General features: G+C 43.5%; 1 protein-coding gene and 1 long non-coding RNA gene across 3 annotated transcripts; one reads left to right on the top strand and one right to left on the bottom strand.

The window, feature by feature from the left end:
- Window positions 1-275: 275 nt before the first annotated feature.
- Window positions 276-11581, bottom strand: LOC127918468 (zinc finger protein 239-like). 2 transcript variants are annotated; one of them, XM_052501744.1, is made up of 3 exons: window positions 11237-11581; window positions 10990-11203; window positions 276-1099 (listed from the first exon to the last, which is right to left on the bottom strand). In XM_052501744.1, exons 1-3 carry the CDS (start codon window positions 11324-11326, stop codon window positions 333-335), a joined length of 1071 nt encoding a protein of 356 aa, XP_052357704.1. In that variant the 5' UTR covers window positions 11327-11581; the 3' UTR covers window positions 276-332. The 2 variants fall into 2 exon arrangements, with proteins under 2 accessions (XP_052357704.1, XP_052357703.1); XM_052501743.1 differs by having other exon boundaries at window positions 10990-11581.
- A 1641-nt stretch (window positions 11582-13222) lies between these two features.
- On the top strand, window positions 13223-13515 carry LOC127918467 (uncharacterized). Its single transcript, XR_008100107.1, has 3 exons — window positions 13223-13235; window positions 13364-13411; window positions 13476-13515. It is a non-coding gene; the product is annotated as an uncharacterized LOC127918467 (long non-coding RNA).
- Window positions 13516-14029: the final 514 nt, after the last annotated feature.

Genomic DNA, 14029 nt, shown 5'->3' with positions numbered 1-14029 from the left:
CATCTACAATCATCCATCCACCAATGAAGCCAAACCTGTTTTAATAAACATACCCATTGGGTCAAAAGGCTACCCAGACATACCCACTGGGTTACCTCCCACCATTCTACCCAGACATACCCACTGGGTTACCTCCCACCATTCAGACATACCCACTGGGTTACCTTCCACCATTCTACCCAGACATACCCACTGGGTTTACCTTCCACCCAGCCTACCCAGACATAGAGATATTTTTCATCGATCATGTCTCTGGGATTTAAAAAAAACAAGAGTAGGCCTATTTTGGTTTTATATAAACAATATGATTTCAAAACACACAACATTTCCAGTCAAAAACACAAGTCAGAACACAGCCTCTCTATTCTCTCATGGGATTTCAGGTCCTCTGACTGGGAAAATGTTTTTCCACAATGAGAGCAGTGGAAAGGCTTCTCTCCTGAATGTGTTCTTTCGTGTGATTTAAGGTGCTCCAACTGGCTAAAGCGCTTTTCACATTGGGAGCAGTGGTAAGGCATCTCTCCTCTGTGTGTCCACTCGTGCGAATTCAGACTCCCTAACCAGGTAAAACTCTTTCCACATTGGGAGCAATGGTACGGCTTCTCCCCAGAGTGTATTCTGTTATGTATTTTCAGGTTCCCTACCTGGGTGAAACTCTTCTCACACTGAGAACATTGATAAGGCTTTTCTCCTGTGTGTGTCCTCTCGTGACTTTTTAGGTCCCCTGATCGTGAAAATCTCTTTTCACATTGGGAGCAGTGGTAAGGCTTTTCTCCTGTGTGTGTTCTCTCATGCTCTTTTAAGTGTCCTAACCGGGTAAAACTTTTTCCACACTGGGAACATTGGAATGGCTTTTCTCCAGAGTGTAGTTTTTCATGCCTTTTCAGGTTGACTAACACGGTAAAACTCTTTCCACACTGGGAACATTGGAAAGGCTTTTCTCCTGTGTGTGTCCTCTCATGCTGTTTTAGGTACCCTAACCAGGTAAAACTCTTTCCACAGTGGGAGCAGTGATGCTGTCTTGCTGGTTTGGGCGTCTCTGGGTCTGGTTCCCCTGAAGGACTCTTCCCGCTGTCAGAGTGAGAGTCTGGTCTCTCTCCTGCCAAAGACAAGGTATTTAGTTAAATATAGACCTGAATGAAACCTCCACATTATAAAACTCTTCCCATGAGGTTAAATCCAGATTAGATCCCTCAATAAAATACAGAGCTGCTACTTCCACTTCTATTGCTACTGCTACTACCATTACTGCTGCTACTACTAGTGCTACTACTCCTACCACTTATATTGCTGCTGCTGCTACCACTACTACTAGTACTCAACTACTAGTGCTACTACTACTGCACAACTACATTACATTTACATTTAAGTCATTTAGCAGACGCTCTTATCCAGAGCGACTTACAAATTGGTGCATTCACCTTATGACATCCAGTGGAACAGCCACTTTACAATAGTGCATCTAAATCTTTTAAGGGGGGTGAGAAGGATTACTTTATCCTATCCTAGGTATTCCTTAAAGAGGTGGGGTTTCAGGTGTCTCCGGAAGGTGGTGATTGACTCCGCTGTCCTGGCGTCGTGAGGGAGTTTGTTCCACCATTGGGGGCCAGAGCAGCGAACAGTTTTGACTGGGCTGAGCGGGAACTGTACTTCCTCAGTGGTAGGGAGGCGAGCAGGCCAGAGGTGGATGAACGCAGTGCCCTTGTTTGGGTGTAGGGCCTGATCAGAGCCTGGAGGTACTGAGGTGCCGTTCCCCTCACAGCTCCGTAGGCAAGCACCATAGTCTTGTAGCGGATGCGAGCTTCAACTGGAAGCCAGTGGAGAGAGCGGAGGAGCGGGGTGACGTGAGAGAACTTGGGAAGGTTGAACACCAGACGGGCTGCGGCGTTCTGGATGAGTTGTAGGGGTTTAATGGCACAGGCAGGGAGCCCAGCCAACAGTTGCAGTAATCCAGACGGGAGATGACAAGTGCCTGGATTAGGACCTGCGCCGCTTCCTGTGTGAGGCAGGGTGTTCTGCGGATGTTGTAGAGCATGAACCTACAGGAACGGGCCACCGCCTTGATGTTGGTTGAGAACGACAGGGTGTTGTCCAGGATCACGCCAAGGTTCTTAGCGCTCTGGGAGGAGGACACAATGGAGTTGTCAACCGTGATGGCGAGATCATGGAACGGGCAGTCCTTCCCCGGGAGGAAGAGCAGCTCCGTCTTGCCGAGGTTCAGCTTGAGGTGGTGATCCGTCATCCACACTGATATGTCTGCCAGACATGCAGAGATGCGATTCGCCACCTGGTCATCAGAAGGGGGAAAGGAGAAGATTAATTGTGTGTCGTCTGCATAGCAATGATAGGAGAGACCATGTGAGGTTATGACAGAGCCAAGTGACTTGGTGTATAGCGAGAATAGGAGAGGTCCTAGAACAGAGCCCTGGGGGACACCAGTGGTGAGGAGACAGATTCTCGCCACGCCACCTGGTAGGAGCGACCTGTCAGGTAGGACGCAATCCAAGCGTGGGCCGCGCCGGAGATGCCCAACTCGGAGAGGGTGGAGAGGAGGATCTGATGGTTCACAGTATCGAAGGCAGCCGATAGGTCTAGAAGGATGAGAGCAGAGGAGAGAGAGTTAGCTTTAGCAGTGCGGAGCGCCTCCGTGATACAGAGAAGAGCAGTCTCAGTTGAATGACTAGTCTTGAAACCTGACTGATTTGGATCAAGAAGGTCATTCTGAGAGAGATAGCGGGAGAGCTGGCCAAGGACGGCACGTTCAAGAGTTTTGGAGAGAAAAGAAGAAGGGATACTGGGCTGTAGTTGTTGACATCGGAGGGATCGAGTGTAGGTTTTTTCAGAAGGGGTGCAACTCTCGCTCTCTTGAAGACGGAAGGGACGTAGCCAGCGGTCAGGGATGAGTTGATGAGCGAGGTGAGGTAAGGGAGAAGGTCTCCGGAAATGGTCTGGAGAAGAGAGGAGGGGATAGGGTCAAGCGGGCAGGTTGTTGGGCGGCCGGCCGTCACAAGACGCGAGATTTCATCTGGAGAGAGGGGGGAGAAAGAGGTCAGAGCACAGGGTAGGGCAGTGTGAGCAGAACCAGTGGTGTCGTTTGACTTAGCAAACGAGGATCGGATGTCGTCGACCTTCTTTTCAAAATGGTTGACGAAGTCATCTGCAGAGAGGGAGGAGGGGGGGGGGATTCAGGAGGGAGGAGAAGGTGGCAAAGAGCTTCCTAGGGTTAGAGGCAGATGCTTGGAATTTAGAGTGGTAGAAAGTGGCTTTAGCAGCAGAGACAGAGGAGGAAAATGTAGAGAGGAGGGAGTGAAAGGATGCCAGGTCCGCAGGGAGGCGAGTTTTCCTCCATTTCCGCTCGGCTGCCCGGAGCCCTGTTCTGTGAGCTCGCAATGAGTAGGGGACATAGAGAGTCAAAGAGCCACGGAGCGGGAGGGAAGTCCAGGTGGACCGGGCATTCATGGCCTGGAGGATAGGGGACATAGAGAGTCAAAGGATGCAGAAAGGGAGGAAGTCCAACATGGTGGAGGGTTGAGGGTAGGCAGAGCATTCATGTGCTCCTGGGAAGTGGTAAACTGAAAACATGGGAAGTTCATGTGCAAGTGGTAAACTGGGAAGTGGTGGACCTATGGGGCATTCATGTGCTCCTGGGAAGTGGTAAACTGGGAAGTCCAACATGGTGGACCTATGGGGCATTCATGTGCTCCTGGGAAGTGGTAAACTGGGAAGTCCAACATGGTGGACCTATGGGGCATTCATGTGCTCCTGGGAAGTGGTAAACTGGGAAGTCCAACATGGTGGACCTATGGGGCATTCATGTGCTCCTGGGAAGTGGTAAACTGGGAAGTCCAACATGGTGGACCTATGGGGCATTCATGTGCTCCTGGGAAGTGGTAAACTGGGAAGTCCAACGTGATTATGGTTCAAGTGCTTTTGAAGTCAGACCAATTCTTCAACTAATACGATTTTAGTTCGCTTGATAAGATCAGATAACATTGCTGATAATAAAGTTACCGCGCTTACTTATTAAAATAACTGTCCACTGTTTCCAGATTTCTATGAAATATGACCCATAAATAAGTACAATATGAGTTAAATAGTTTTCCTTCCAAAAAAAAAAAAAAGTGTAAATAAGTTAAAAAGCAGCTTTTCTGTGTTGGAATGGTGTGTGGCGTACAGCAACAACAACAACAACAACAACAACAGAACGTTGTGTGGCGTTTAAAGGTCATAAAGAAATATTCATGCAAGTAGACTGCTGATTGGACAGCTCATCCTTCTCAGGAGGATGACATCATCCTCTCTGACAGTGGTTCCCAACTCCAGTCCTCCAGTACACCCCAACAGCACACATTTTATGTGACTCCGAACACCGGATTCTACATGTCAACTAATCATCAACCCCTCAATGAGTCTTTACTCAACATTCTACATGTCTACTAATCATCAACCCCTCAATGAGTCTTTACTCAACATTCTACATGTCTACTAATCATCAACCCTCAATGAGTCTTTACTCAACATTCTACATGTCTACTAATCATCAACCCCTCAATGAGTCTTTACATTCTAACATAATCATCACATGAGTCTTTACTAATTCATGTCAACCCATCAACCCCATCAATGAGTCTTTACTCAACATTCTACATGTCAACTAATCATCAACCCCTCAATGAGTCTTTACTCAACATAATCATAACCCCCAATGAGTCTCAATGTCTTTACTCAATCATGTCAACCATCAACCCCTCAATGAGTCTTTACTCAACATTCTACATGTCTCATCAACCCTCAATGAGTCTTTACTCAACATTCTACATGTCTCAATGAGTCTTTACTCAACATTCTACATGTCTACTAATCATAATCAATGAGTCAAACATTCCATGTCTCAATGAGTCTTTACTCAACATTCTACATGTCTACTAATCATCAACCCCTCAATGAGTCTTTACTCAACATTCTACATGTCTACTAATCATCAACCCCTCAATGAGTCTTTACTCAACATTCTACATGTCTACTAATCATCAACCCCCTCAATGAGTCTTTACTCAACATTCTACATGTCAACTAATCATCAACCCCTCAATGAGTCTTTACTCAACATTCTACATGTCTACTAATCATCAACCCCTCAATGAGTCTTTACTCAACATTCTACATGTCTACTAATCATCAACCCCTCAATGAGTCTTTACTCAACATTCTACATGTCTACTAATCATCAACCCCTCAATGAGTCTTTACTCAACATTCTACATGTCTACTAATCATCAAACCCCTCAATGAGTCTTTACTCAACATTCTACATGTCTACTAATCATCAACCCCCTCAATGAGTCTTTACTCAACATCCCATGAAAGCAAAATATATATATATATTTTAAACGTGATTTGAATCTCTACATCATTTGTTTTGTTTTAAATCTCAATGGTGTCTTTAAGTCCTTAGTTGTTTAGGTTATAGCCTAAAAAAAATTGACTGATCTGATTGAAAATATCTATGATACCACATCACACCTGCCCGCCCGTCCAGCATCACAACTCTGGACGGTTCTGACTTAGAATATGTGGACAACTACAAATACCTAGGTGTCTGGTTAGACTGTAAACTCTCCTTCCAGACTCACATTAAGCATCTCCAATCCAAAATCAATCTAGATCCAAATCTAGAATCGGCTTCCAAATCTAGAATCGGCTTCCTATTTTGCAACAAAGCCTCCTTCACTCATGCTGCCAAACATCCCCTCGTAAAACGGACTATCCTACCGATCCTTGACTTCGGCGATGTCATTTACAAAATAGCCTCCAACGCTAACTTTATCACCAAAGCCCCATACACTACCCACCACTGCGACCAGTACGCTCTCGTTGGCTGGCCCTCGCTTCATATTCGTCGCCAAAACCACTGGCTCCAGGTCATCTATAAGTCTTTGCTAGGTAAAGCCCAACCTTATCTAAGCTCACTGGTCACTAAAGCAGCACCCACCCGTAGCACGCACTCCAGCAGGTACCAGCAGGTATATTTCACTGGTCACCAAAGCAGCACCCACCCGTAGCACGCGCTCCAGCAGGGAGATTTCACTGGTCACCATAGCAGTACCCACCCATAGCACGCGCTCCAGCAGGTATATCTCACTGGTCACCATAGCAGCACCCACCCATAGCACACGCTCCAGCAGGTATATCTCACTGGTCACCAAAGCAGCACCCACCCGTAGCACACGCTCCAGCAGGTATATCTCACTGGTCACCAAAGCAGCACCCACCCATAGCATGCGCTCCAGCAGGTATATCTCACTGGTCACCAAAGCAGCACCCACCCGTGGCACGCGCTCCAGCAGGTATATCTCACTGGTCACCAAAGCAGCACCCACCCGTAGCACGCGCTCCAGCAGGTATATCTCACTGGTCACCAAAGCAGCACCCACCCGTAGCACACGCTCCAGCAGGTATATTTCACTGGTCACCATAGCAGCACCCACCCATAGCATGCGCTCCAGCAGGTATATCTCACTGGTCACCATAGCAGCACCCACCCATAGCATGCGCTCCAGCAGGTATATCAGAGTGGTCACCAAGCAGCACCCACCCATAGCATGCGCTGCCAGCAGGTTACTCACTGGTCACCAAGCAGCACCCACCCATCATGCGCTCCAGCAGGTCATTTCAAATGGCACCAACACCACTTCAGCAAACTTTTGCCGCCTTTCCTTCCAGTTCTCTGCTGCCAATGACTGGAACGCACTGCAAAAATCACTGAAGCTGGAGACTCATATCTCCCTCACTAACTTTAAGCACCAGCTGTCAGAGAAGCTCACAGATCACTGCACCTGTACATAGCCCATCTGTAAATAGCCCATCCAACTACCTCATCCCCATATTGTTATGTATTTGATTTATTTTGCTCCTTTGCACCCCAGTATCTCTACTTGCACACTCATCTTCTGCACATCAATCACTCCGGTGTTTAATCTCTATATTGTAATTATTTTGCCACTATGACCTATTTATTGCCTTACCTCCCTTATCCTAAATCATTTGCACAGACTGTATATAGACTTTTTCTACTGTATTATTGACTGTATGTTTGTTTATTCCATGTGTAACTCTGTGTTGTTGTTTGTGTCGCACTGCTTTGATTCACCTTGGCCAGGTCGCAGTTGTAAATGAGAACTTGTTCTCAACTGGCCTACCTGGTTAAATAAAGATGGGGGGGGGGTATGTGTTCTATGTGTAGTGTGTTCTATGTGTAGTGTGTTCTGTGTGTTCTATGTGTTCTATGTGTTCTATGTGTTCTATGTGTTCTGTGTTCTATGTCACCATGTGTGTTCTAATGTGTTCACTGTGTTCTATCTCACTGGTTCTACCTTCTATGTGTTCCTGTGTTCTATGTGTTCTGTGTGTTCTATGTGTTCTGTGTCACTATGTGCAGCACCCACCCATCTATGTGTTGTGTGTTCCAGTGTTCTATGTGTTTGTGTGTTCTATGTGTTCCCACCCATGTGTTCTGTGTGTTCTATGTGTTCTGTGTGTTCTATGTGTTCTGTGTGTTCTATGTGTGTGTTCTATGTGTTGTGTTCTATGTGTTGTCTATGTGTTGTGTGTGTTCTATGTGTTGTATGTGTTCTATGTGTTCTATGTGTTCTAAGTGTGTTCATGTGTACCAAGCATGCGCTCTATGTGTTCTAGTGTTCTATGTGTTCTAAAGTTCTAGTGTTCTACCCACCACTATGTGTTCTGTGTGTTCTGTGTTTCTGTGTGTTGTGTGTGTTCTATGTGTCTGTGTGTTCTATGTGTTCCAGTGTGTGTTCTGTGTTCTGTTTGTGTGTTCTATGTGTAGTGTGTGTTCTATGTGTTGTGTGCAGTTCTACCTCATGTGTGTTCATATTGTTATGTATGTTGGTATTTTCACTGGTCACCAAAGTGTTCTATGTGTTCTGTGTGTTCATGTAACTCCGGGTTAAATATATATATATGAAATGCACCCAGAAATGTTCGTCCAATATTAGCCCTTTTTTGCATTGCCATTCAGATCATCAAAACATCTGTCTGATGGCCATCATATCATGTCTGTTTGCTTATTCTACATGTGTTCCAGGCTGGTTAAAGTGAGTATATGATTGTCTGGCTTTACACCCCAAGGCTGGTTAAATGAGTATATGATCGTTCAACTGGTCTGGCTTCTAAGCAGGACCCCAAGGCTGGTTCTAGTATATGATCGTTCAACTGTCTGGCTTCTATGTGACCCCAAGTGTGTTCTATGAGTATATGTCGTTCAACTTGTCTGGCTTCTGTGTGGACCCCAAGGTTCTGGTTAACTGTGTGTATATGATCATTGTTCTTGTGTGGTTCTATGGACCCAAGGCTGGTTATGTTCTCATTCAACTTGTCTGGTTCTACAGGACCCCAAGGCTGGTTAACGTGAGTATATGATCATTCAACTTGTTCTGGCTTCTACAGGACCCCAAGGCTGGTTAAAGTGAGTATATGATCGTTCAACTGTGTTCTGTGTCTACAGGTTCCCATGGCTGGTTAACTATGTGTATCTTCAACTTGTCTGGCTTCTACAGGACCCCAAGGCTGGTTAAATGTGTTGTATATGATGTTCAACTTGTCTGGTGTTCTATGGACCCCAAGGCTGGTCTGAGTATATGATCATTCAACTTGTCTGGCTTCTTCTATGTGTTGTGGTTAAATGTATATGTCCTTCCAACTTGTCTGGCTTCTCAGGTGGTCTATGTGTTCTATATGATCTTTAACTTGTCTGGCTTCTATGTGTTCTGTGTGTTAAAGTGAGTATATGTCGTTCAACTTGTCTGGCTTCTACAGGACCCCAAGGCTGGTTAAAGTAGTATATGATCATTCAACTTGTCTGGCTTCTATGTGTTCCCATGTGTTAAATGTGATCGTTCAACTTGTCTGGTGTTCTATGTGGTTAAAGTGAGTATGTTCTATGTTTCTGGCTTCTATGTGTTCTATATGATCTGGCCTACATGTAACGTTATATTGTTGTTGTCTGGCTTCTACAGGTGTGTGTTCCAAGGCTGGTTAAAGTGAGTATATGTTCTATGTGTTGTGGCTTCTTCTATGTGTTCCCCAAGGCTGGTTATGTGTATATGATTCTATGTGTTCAACTTGTCTCTGTCTGTGGACCCCTAACTGGTTAAAGTGAGTATATGAAATGCTGGCTTCTATGTTGACCCCAACTCTGGTTAAAGTAGTATATGATCATTCAACTTGTTGGCCATCTACAGGACCCCTCTGGTTAACGTGAGTATATGATCATTCAACTTGTCTGGCTTCTACAGGACCCCAAGGCTGGTTAACGTGAGTATATGATCGTTCAACTTGTCTGGCTTCTACAGGACCCCAAGGCTGGTTAACGTGAGTATATGATCATTCAACTTGTCTGGCTTCTACAGGACCCCAAGGCTGGTTAACGTTAGTATATGATCGTTCAACTTGTCTGGCTTCTACAGGACCCCAAGGCTGGTTAACGTGAGTATATGATCGTTCAACTTGTCTGGCTTCTACAGGACCCCAAGGCTGGTTAACGTTAGTATATGATCATTCAACTTGTCTGGCTTCTACAGGACCCCAAGGCTGGTTAACGTTAGTATATGATCATTTAAGTAGCTTGTCTGGCTTTCTACAGGACCCCAAGGCTGGTTAAAGTGAGTATATGATCATTCAACTTGTCTGGCTTCTGACCCCAAGGCTGGTTAACGTGAGTATATGATCGTTCAACTTGTCTGGCTTCTACAGGACCCCAAGGCTGGTTAAAGTGAGTATATGATCGTTCAACTTGTCTGGCTTCTACAGGACCCCAAGGCTGGTTAACGTGAGTATATGATCATTCAACTTGTTTGGCTTCTACAGGACCCCAAGGCTGGTTAACGTGAGTATATGATCGTTCAACTTGTCTGGCTTCTACAGGACCCCAAGGCTGGTTAAAGTGAGTATATGATCATTCAACTTGTCTGGCTTCTACAGGACCCCAAGGCTGGTTAAAGTGAGTATATGATCGTTCAACTTGTCTGGCTTCTACAGGACCCCAAGGCTGGTTAACGTGAGTATATGATCATTCAACTTGTCTGGCTTCTACAGGACCCCAAGGCTGGTTAAAGTGAGTATATGATCATTCAACTTGTCTGGCTTCTACAGGACCCCAAGGCTGGTTAATATTCATGTAATTCATGTAATTCATGTAATTCATGTATAATTTACACTATCCTAAAGTTAAAATCACTAGTTGTTTTCATAATTTGGCTGATTGACTTAGGGCAATGTTAACACTGCGTTGGGGGCAATTGTAACAAGGTGTTAACCAACCCGGCTGTCATGACAACACCTCTTGTGCCTAGAAAGACAACAATAGTGGAACATGTCAATCATGTTTATGTAACAGTATAACTTTAGACCGTCCCCACCCGGGCGCGAACCAGGGACCCTCTGCACACATCAACAACAGTTACCCACGAAGCATCGTTTACCCATCGCTCCACAAAAGCCAAGGCCTTGCAGAGCAAAGGGGAACCACTACCTCAAGGTCTCAGAGCGAGTGACGCCACCGATTGAAACGCTATTTAGCGCGCACCACCGCTAACAAGCGAGCCATTCCCCATCCGTTAAAATTAGTCAATGTAGGGCAGCAAAATGCAGACTTTCATTAGTCACTGTAGAAAGATTTATACAAATGCCCTCAGTTGGAAACCATATAGTTGACTAGAACTATGGGGTTGTCCTGTCTAGCCGCTTTTTTTACAGGAATGGGAGACGGATTGTTCATATCGTGTATGTGTAGGTAATATAATGGGAAGACTTTTAATCCATTAACGTTTGGTTGGTTGACCCCACTCTTTGTACCTTTAACAATTCCTACAATACAAAACAACATAGTAAAGTGTAGAATACTCTTTTAAAAAACAGACATTAGTTCAACAGCTACAGAATTTGTGGCCCTATTTGTAAGATGGTACTTACTGGTGTCAATCAGATTTCCAGTCTTCTCTAATTCTCCCTCTTCCTCATCCAATGTGACAGTTATCTCCCCTTCTTCCTTAACTCCAAACGTCAACTCCCCCTCCTCTTCTTCTTTCACTCCAAACACTGCAGCCTGCTGCTCCTCCTTCACTCTGAAAGCTTCTTCCTCTTCTTTCACTGTAAGGTCTTTCTCTTCTTCTTTCACCGTAACAGCCTCGTCCTCTACTTCTTGTTTAACTGTAACAGCCTCCTCTTCCTCCTCCTCTTTCACGAGAGCTTCTTTCTCCGTCCAGCAGACCTCCTCTTCTGTAGCTGGAGAGTAGCTTAGTGAACTCATGGTCGGGATGTTAGTTAGCTAACGTTAGCTGGTTAGCATTAACGATTAGCCAAGTGCTACTTCTGATTTAACCAGTCAGTTAGCTGACTACTAGCAGCGTAAAATGAAATTAAATGCGGCAACCAGCTATACGACAGACTTGTGTTTCAAACACAGTGGCTAATATACACCGACAGTGGCTCAAGAAATGTAGTGTTTCAGCTGTTAGCTAGCAAGCCGCCGAGGTGGATGACGAGCTGTTGTCGTTGAAGACGCGTCCTTGTCCACTAGATTATACGTCACGATGGTAGCTTCACCTGAAATACACACATCGCCATCTGCTGCCTGGAGTGGATAACGCAGTTGAGAGAATAAAAAAAGTGTTTATTTTTTTGTTTATTTTTATTAAATAGTGATATTATATTGCGACATACAAAGAGAAGTACGGTGGCGTATGCCGCCATTCCAATAAAAACATGTTTTTAAAAATGTATTGTATTTTTATACCTTTATACAAGGAACACAGCCTGAGACCAAGGTCTCTTTTTCAGCTGGGCCCTGCTTATACATGTTTACACATATAGTTTAGGTACAAAAGGTTTATGAAACTACACAAGACAATCAAAACGATCACAGACAACACACAACAAATTAAACAATACAGCAACAGATTTCATTTACACGTAGGTTATTCTACTAACAGGTTATTCTACTAACAGGTTATTCTACTAACAGGTTATTCTACTAACAGGTTATTCTACTAACAGGTTATTCTACTAACAGGTTATTCTACTAACAGGTTATTCCCCTAACAGGTTATTCCCCTAACAGGTTATTCTACTAACAGGTTATTCCACTAACAGGTTATTCTACTAACAGGTTATTCCCTAACAGGTTATTCTACTAACAGGTTATTCTACTAACAGGTTATTCCACTAACAGGTTATTCTACTAACAGGTTATTCCACTAACAGGTTATTCTACTAACAGGTTATTCTGCTAACAGGTTATTCTACTAACAGGTTATTCTACTAACAGGTTATTCCCCTAACAGGTTATTCTACTAACAGGTTATTCTACTAACAGGTTATTCTACTAACAGGTTATTCTACTAACAGGTTATTCCCCTAACAGGTTATTCCACTAACAGGTTATTCTACTAACAGGTTATTCTACTAACAGGTTATTCTACTAACAGGTTATTCCCCTAACAGGTTATTCTACTAACAGGTTATTCTACTAACAGGTTATTCTACTAACAGGTTATTCTACTAACAGGTTATTCTACTAACAGGTTATTCTACTAACAGGTTATTCTACTAACAGGTTATTCTACTAACAGGTTATTCTACTAACAGGTTATTCTACTAACAGGTTATTCCCCTAACAGGTTATTCTACTAACAGGTTATTCTACTAACAGGTTATTCTACTAACAGGTTATTCTACTAACAGGTTATTCTACTAACAGGTTATTCCACTAACAGGTTATTCTACTAACAGGTTATTCCACTAACAGGTTATTCTACTAACAGGTTATTCTACTAACAGGTTATTCTACTAACAGGTTATTCCACTAACAGGTTATTCCACTAACAGGTTATTCCCTAACAGGTTATTCCACTAACAGGTTATTCTACTAACAGGTTATTCTACTAACAGGTTATTCTACTAACAGGTTATTCCACTAACAGGTTATTCTACTAACAGGTTATTCTACTAACAGGTTATTCTACTAACAGGTTATTCTACTAACAGGTTATTCTACTAACAGGTTATTCCACTAACAGGTTATTCTACTAACAGGTTATTCTACTAACAGGTTATTCTACTAACAGGTTATTCTACTAACAGGTTATTCTAACAGGTTATTCCACTAACAGGTTATTCTACTAACAGGTTATTCTACTAACAGGTTATTCCACTAACAGGTTATTCCACTAACATGTTATTCTACTAACAGGTTATTCTACTAACAGGTTATTCCACTAACAGGTTATTCTACTAACAGGTTATTCTACTAACAGGTTATTCTACTAACAGGTTATTCTACTAACAGGTTATTCCACTAACAGGTTATTCTACTAACAGGTTATTCCACTAACAGGTTATTCCACTAACAGGTTATTCCCCTAACAGGTTATTCCACTAACAGGTTATTCTACTAACAGGTTATTCTACTAACAGGTTATTCTACTAACAGGTTATTCCACTAACAGGTTATTCCACTAACAGGTTATTCCACTAACAGGTTATTCCACTAACAGGTTATTCCACTAACAGGTTATTCTACTAACAGGTTATTCTACTAACAGGTTATTCTACTAACAGGTTATTCCACTAACAGGTTATTCCCCTAACAGCACAAGAACATTACCCGAAACAGTTACAAGCAAAACAACAATAAAAATGCTCCAATACATATTTAAAATGAGCAACAGGGGGACAAGAGTCTCAGGTTGAAGTTTAGTCTGCAGGCTTATTCCACAGGCAAGGAGCGTATAACAGGAAAAGGCAGCCATACCCAACTCTGTGGAACTCGCATGGGCCTCAAGTGTAATCCATGCTTGAGACCTGGTTTTAGGAATTATAATTATAATATTGATGAGTTGATGAGTGATGATAATTAAGAAGGTAGTTTATTCAGAAGTTTTATTGATGAGTGACGATAAAGTCACTCTGTTAGATGTGACCAGACTAGTAAAGTAACTCTGTTAGATGTGAC

The sequence above is a fragment of the Oncorhynchus keta genome, unplaced genomic scaffold, assembly GCF_023373465.1.
Source record: "Oncorhynchus keta strain PuntledgeMale-10-30-2019 unplaced genomic scaffold, Oket_V2 Un_contig_14272_pilon_pilon, whole genome shotgun sequence".
Lineage (NCBI taxonomy): Eukaryota > Metazoa > Chordata > Actinopteri > Salmoniformes > Salmonidae > Oncorhynchus > Oncorhynchus keta.
This window is presented reverse-complemented; position numbering and strand designations above follow the sequence as displayed.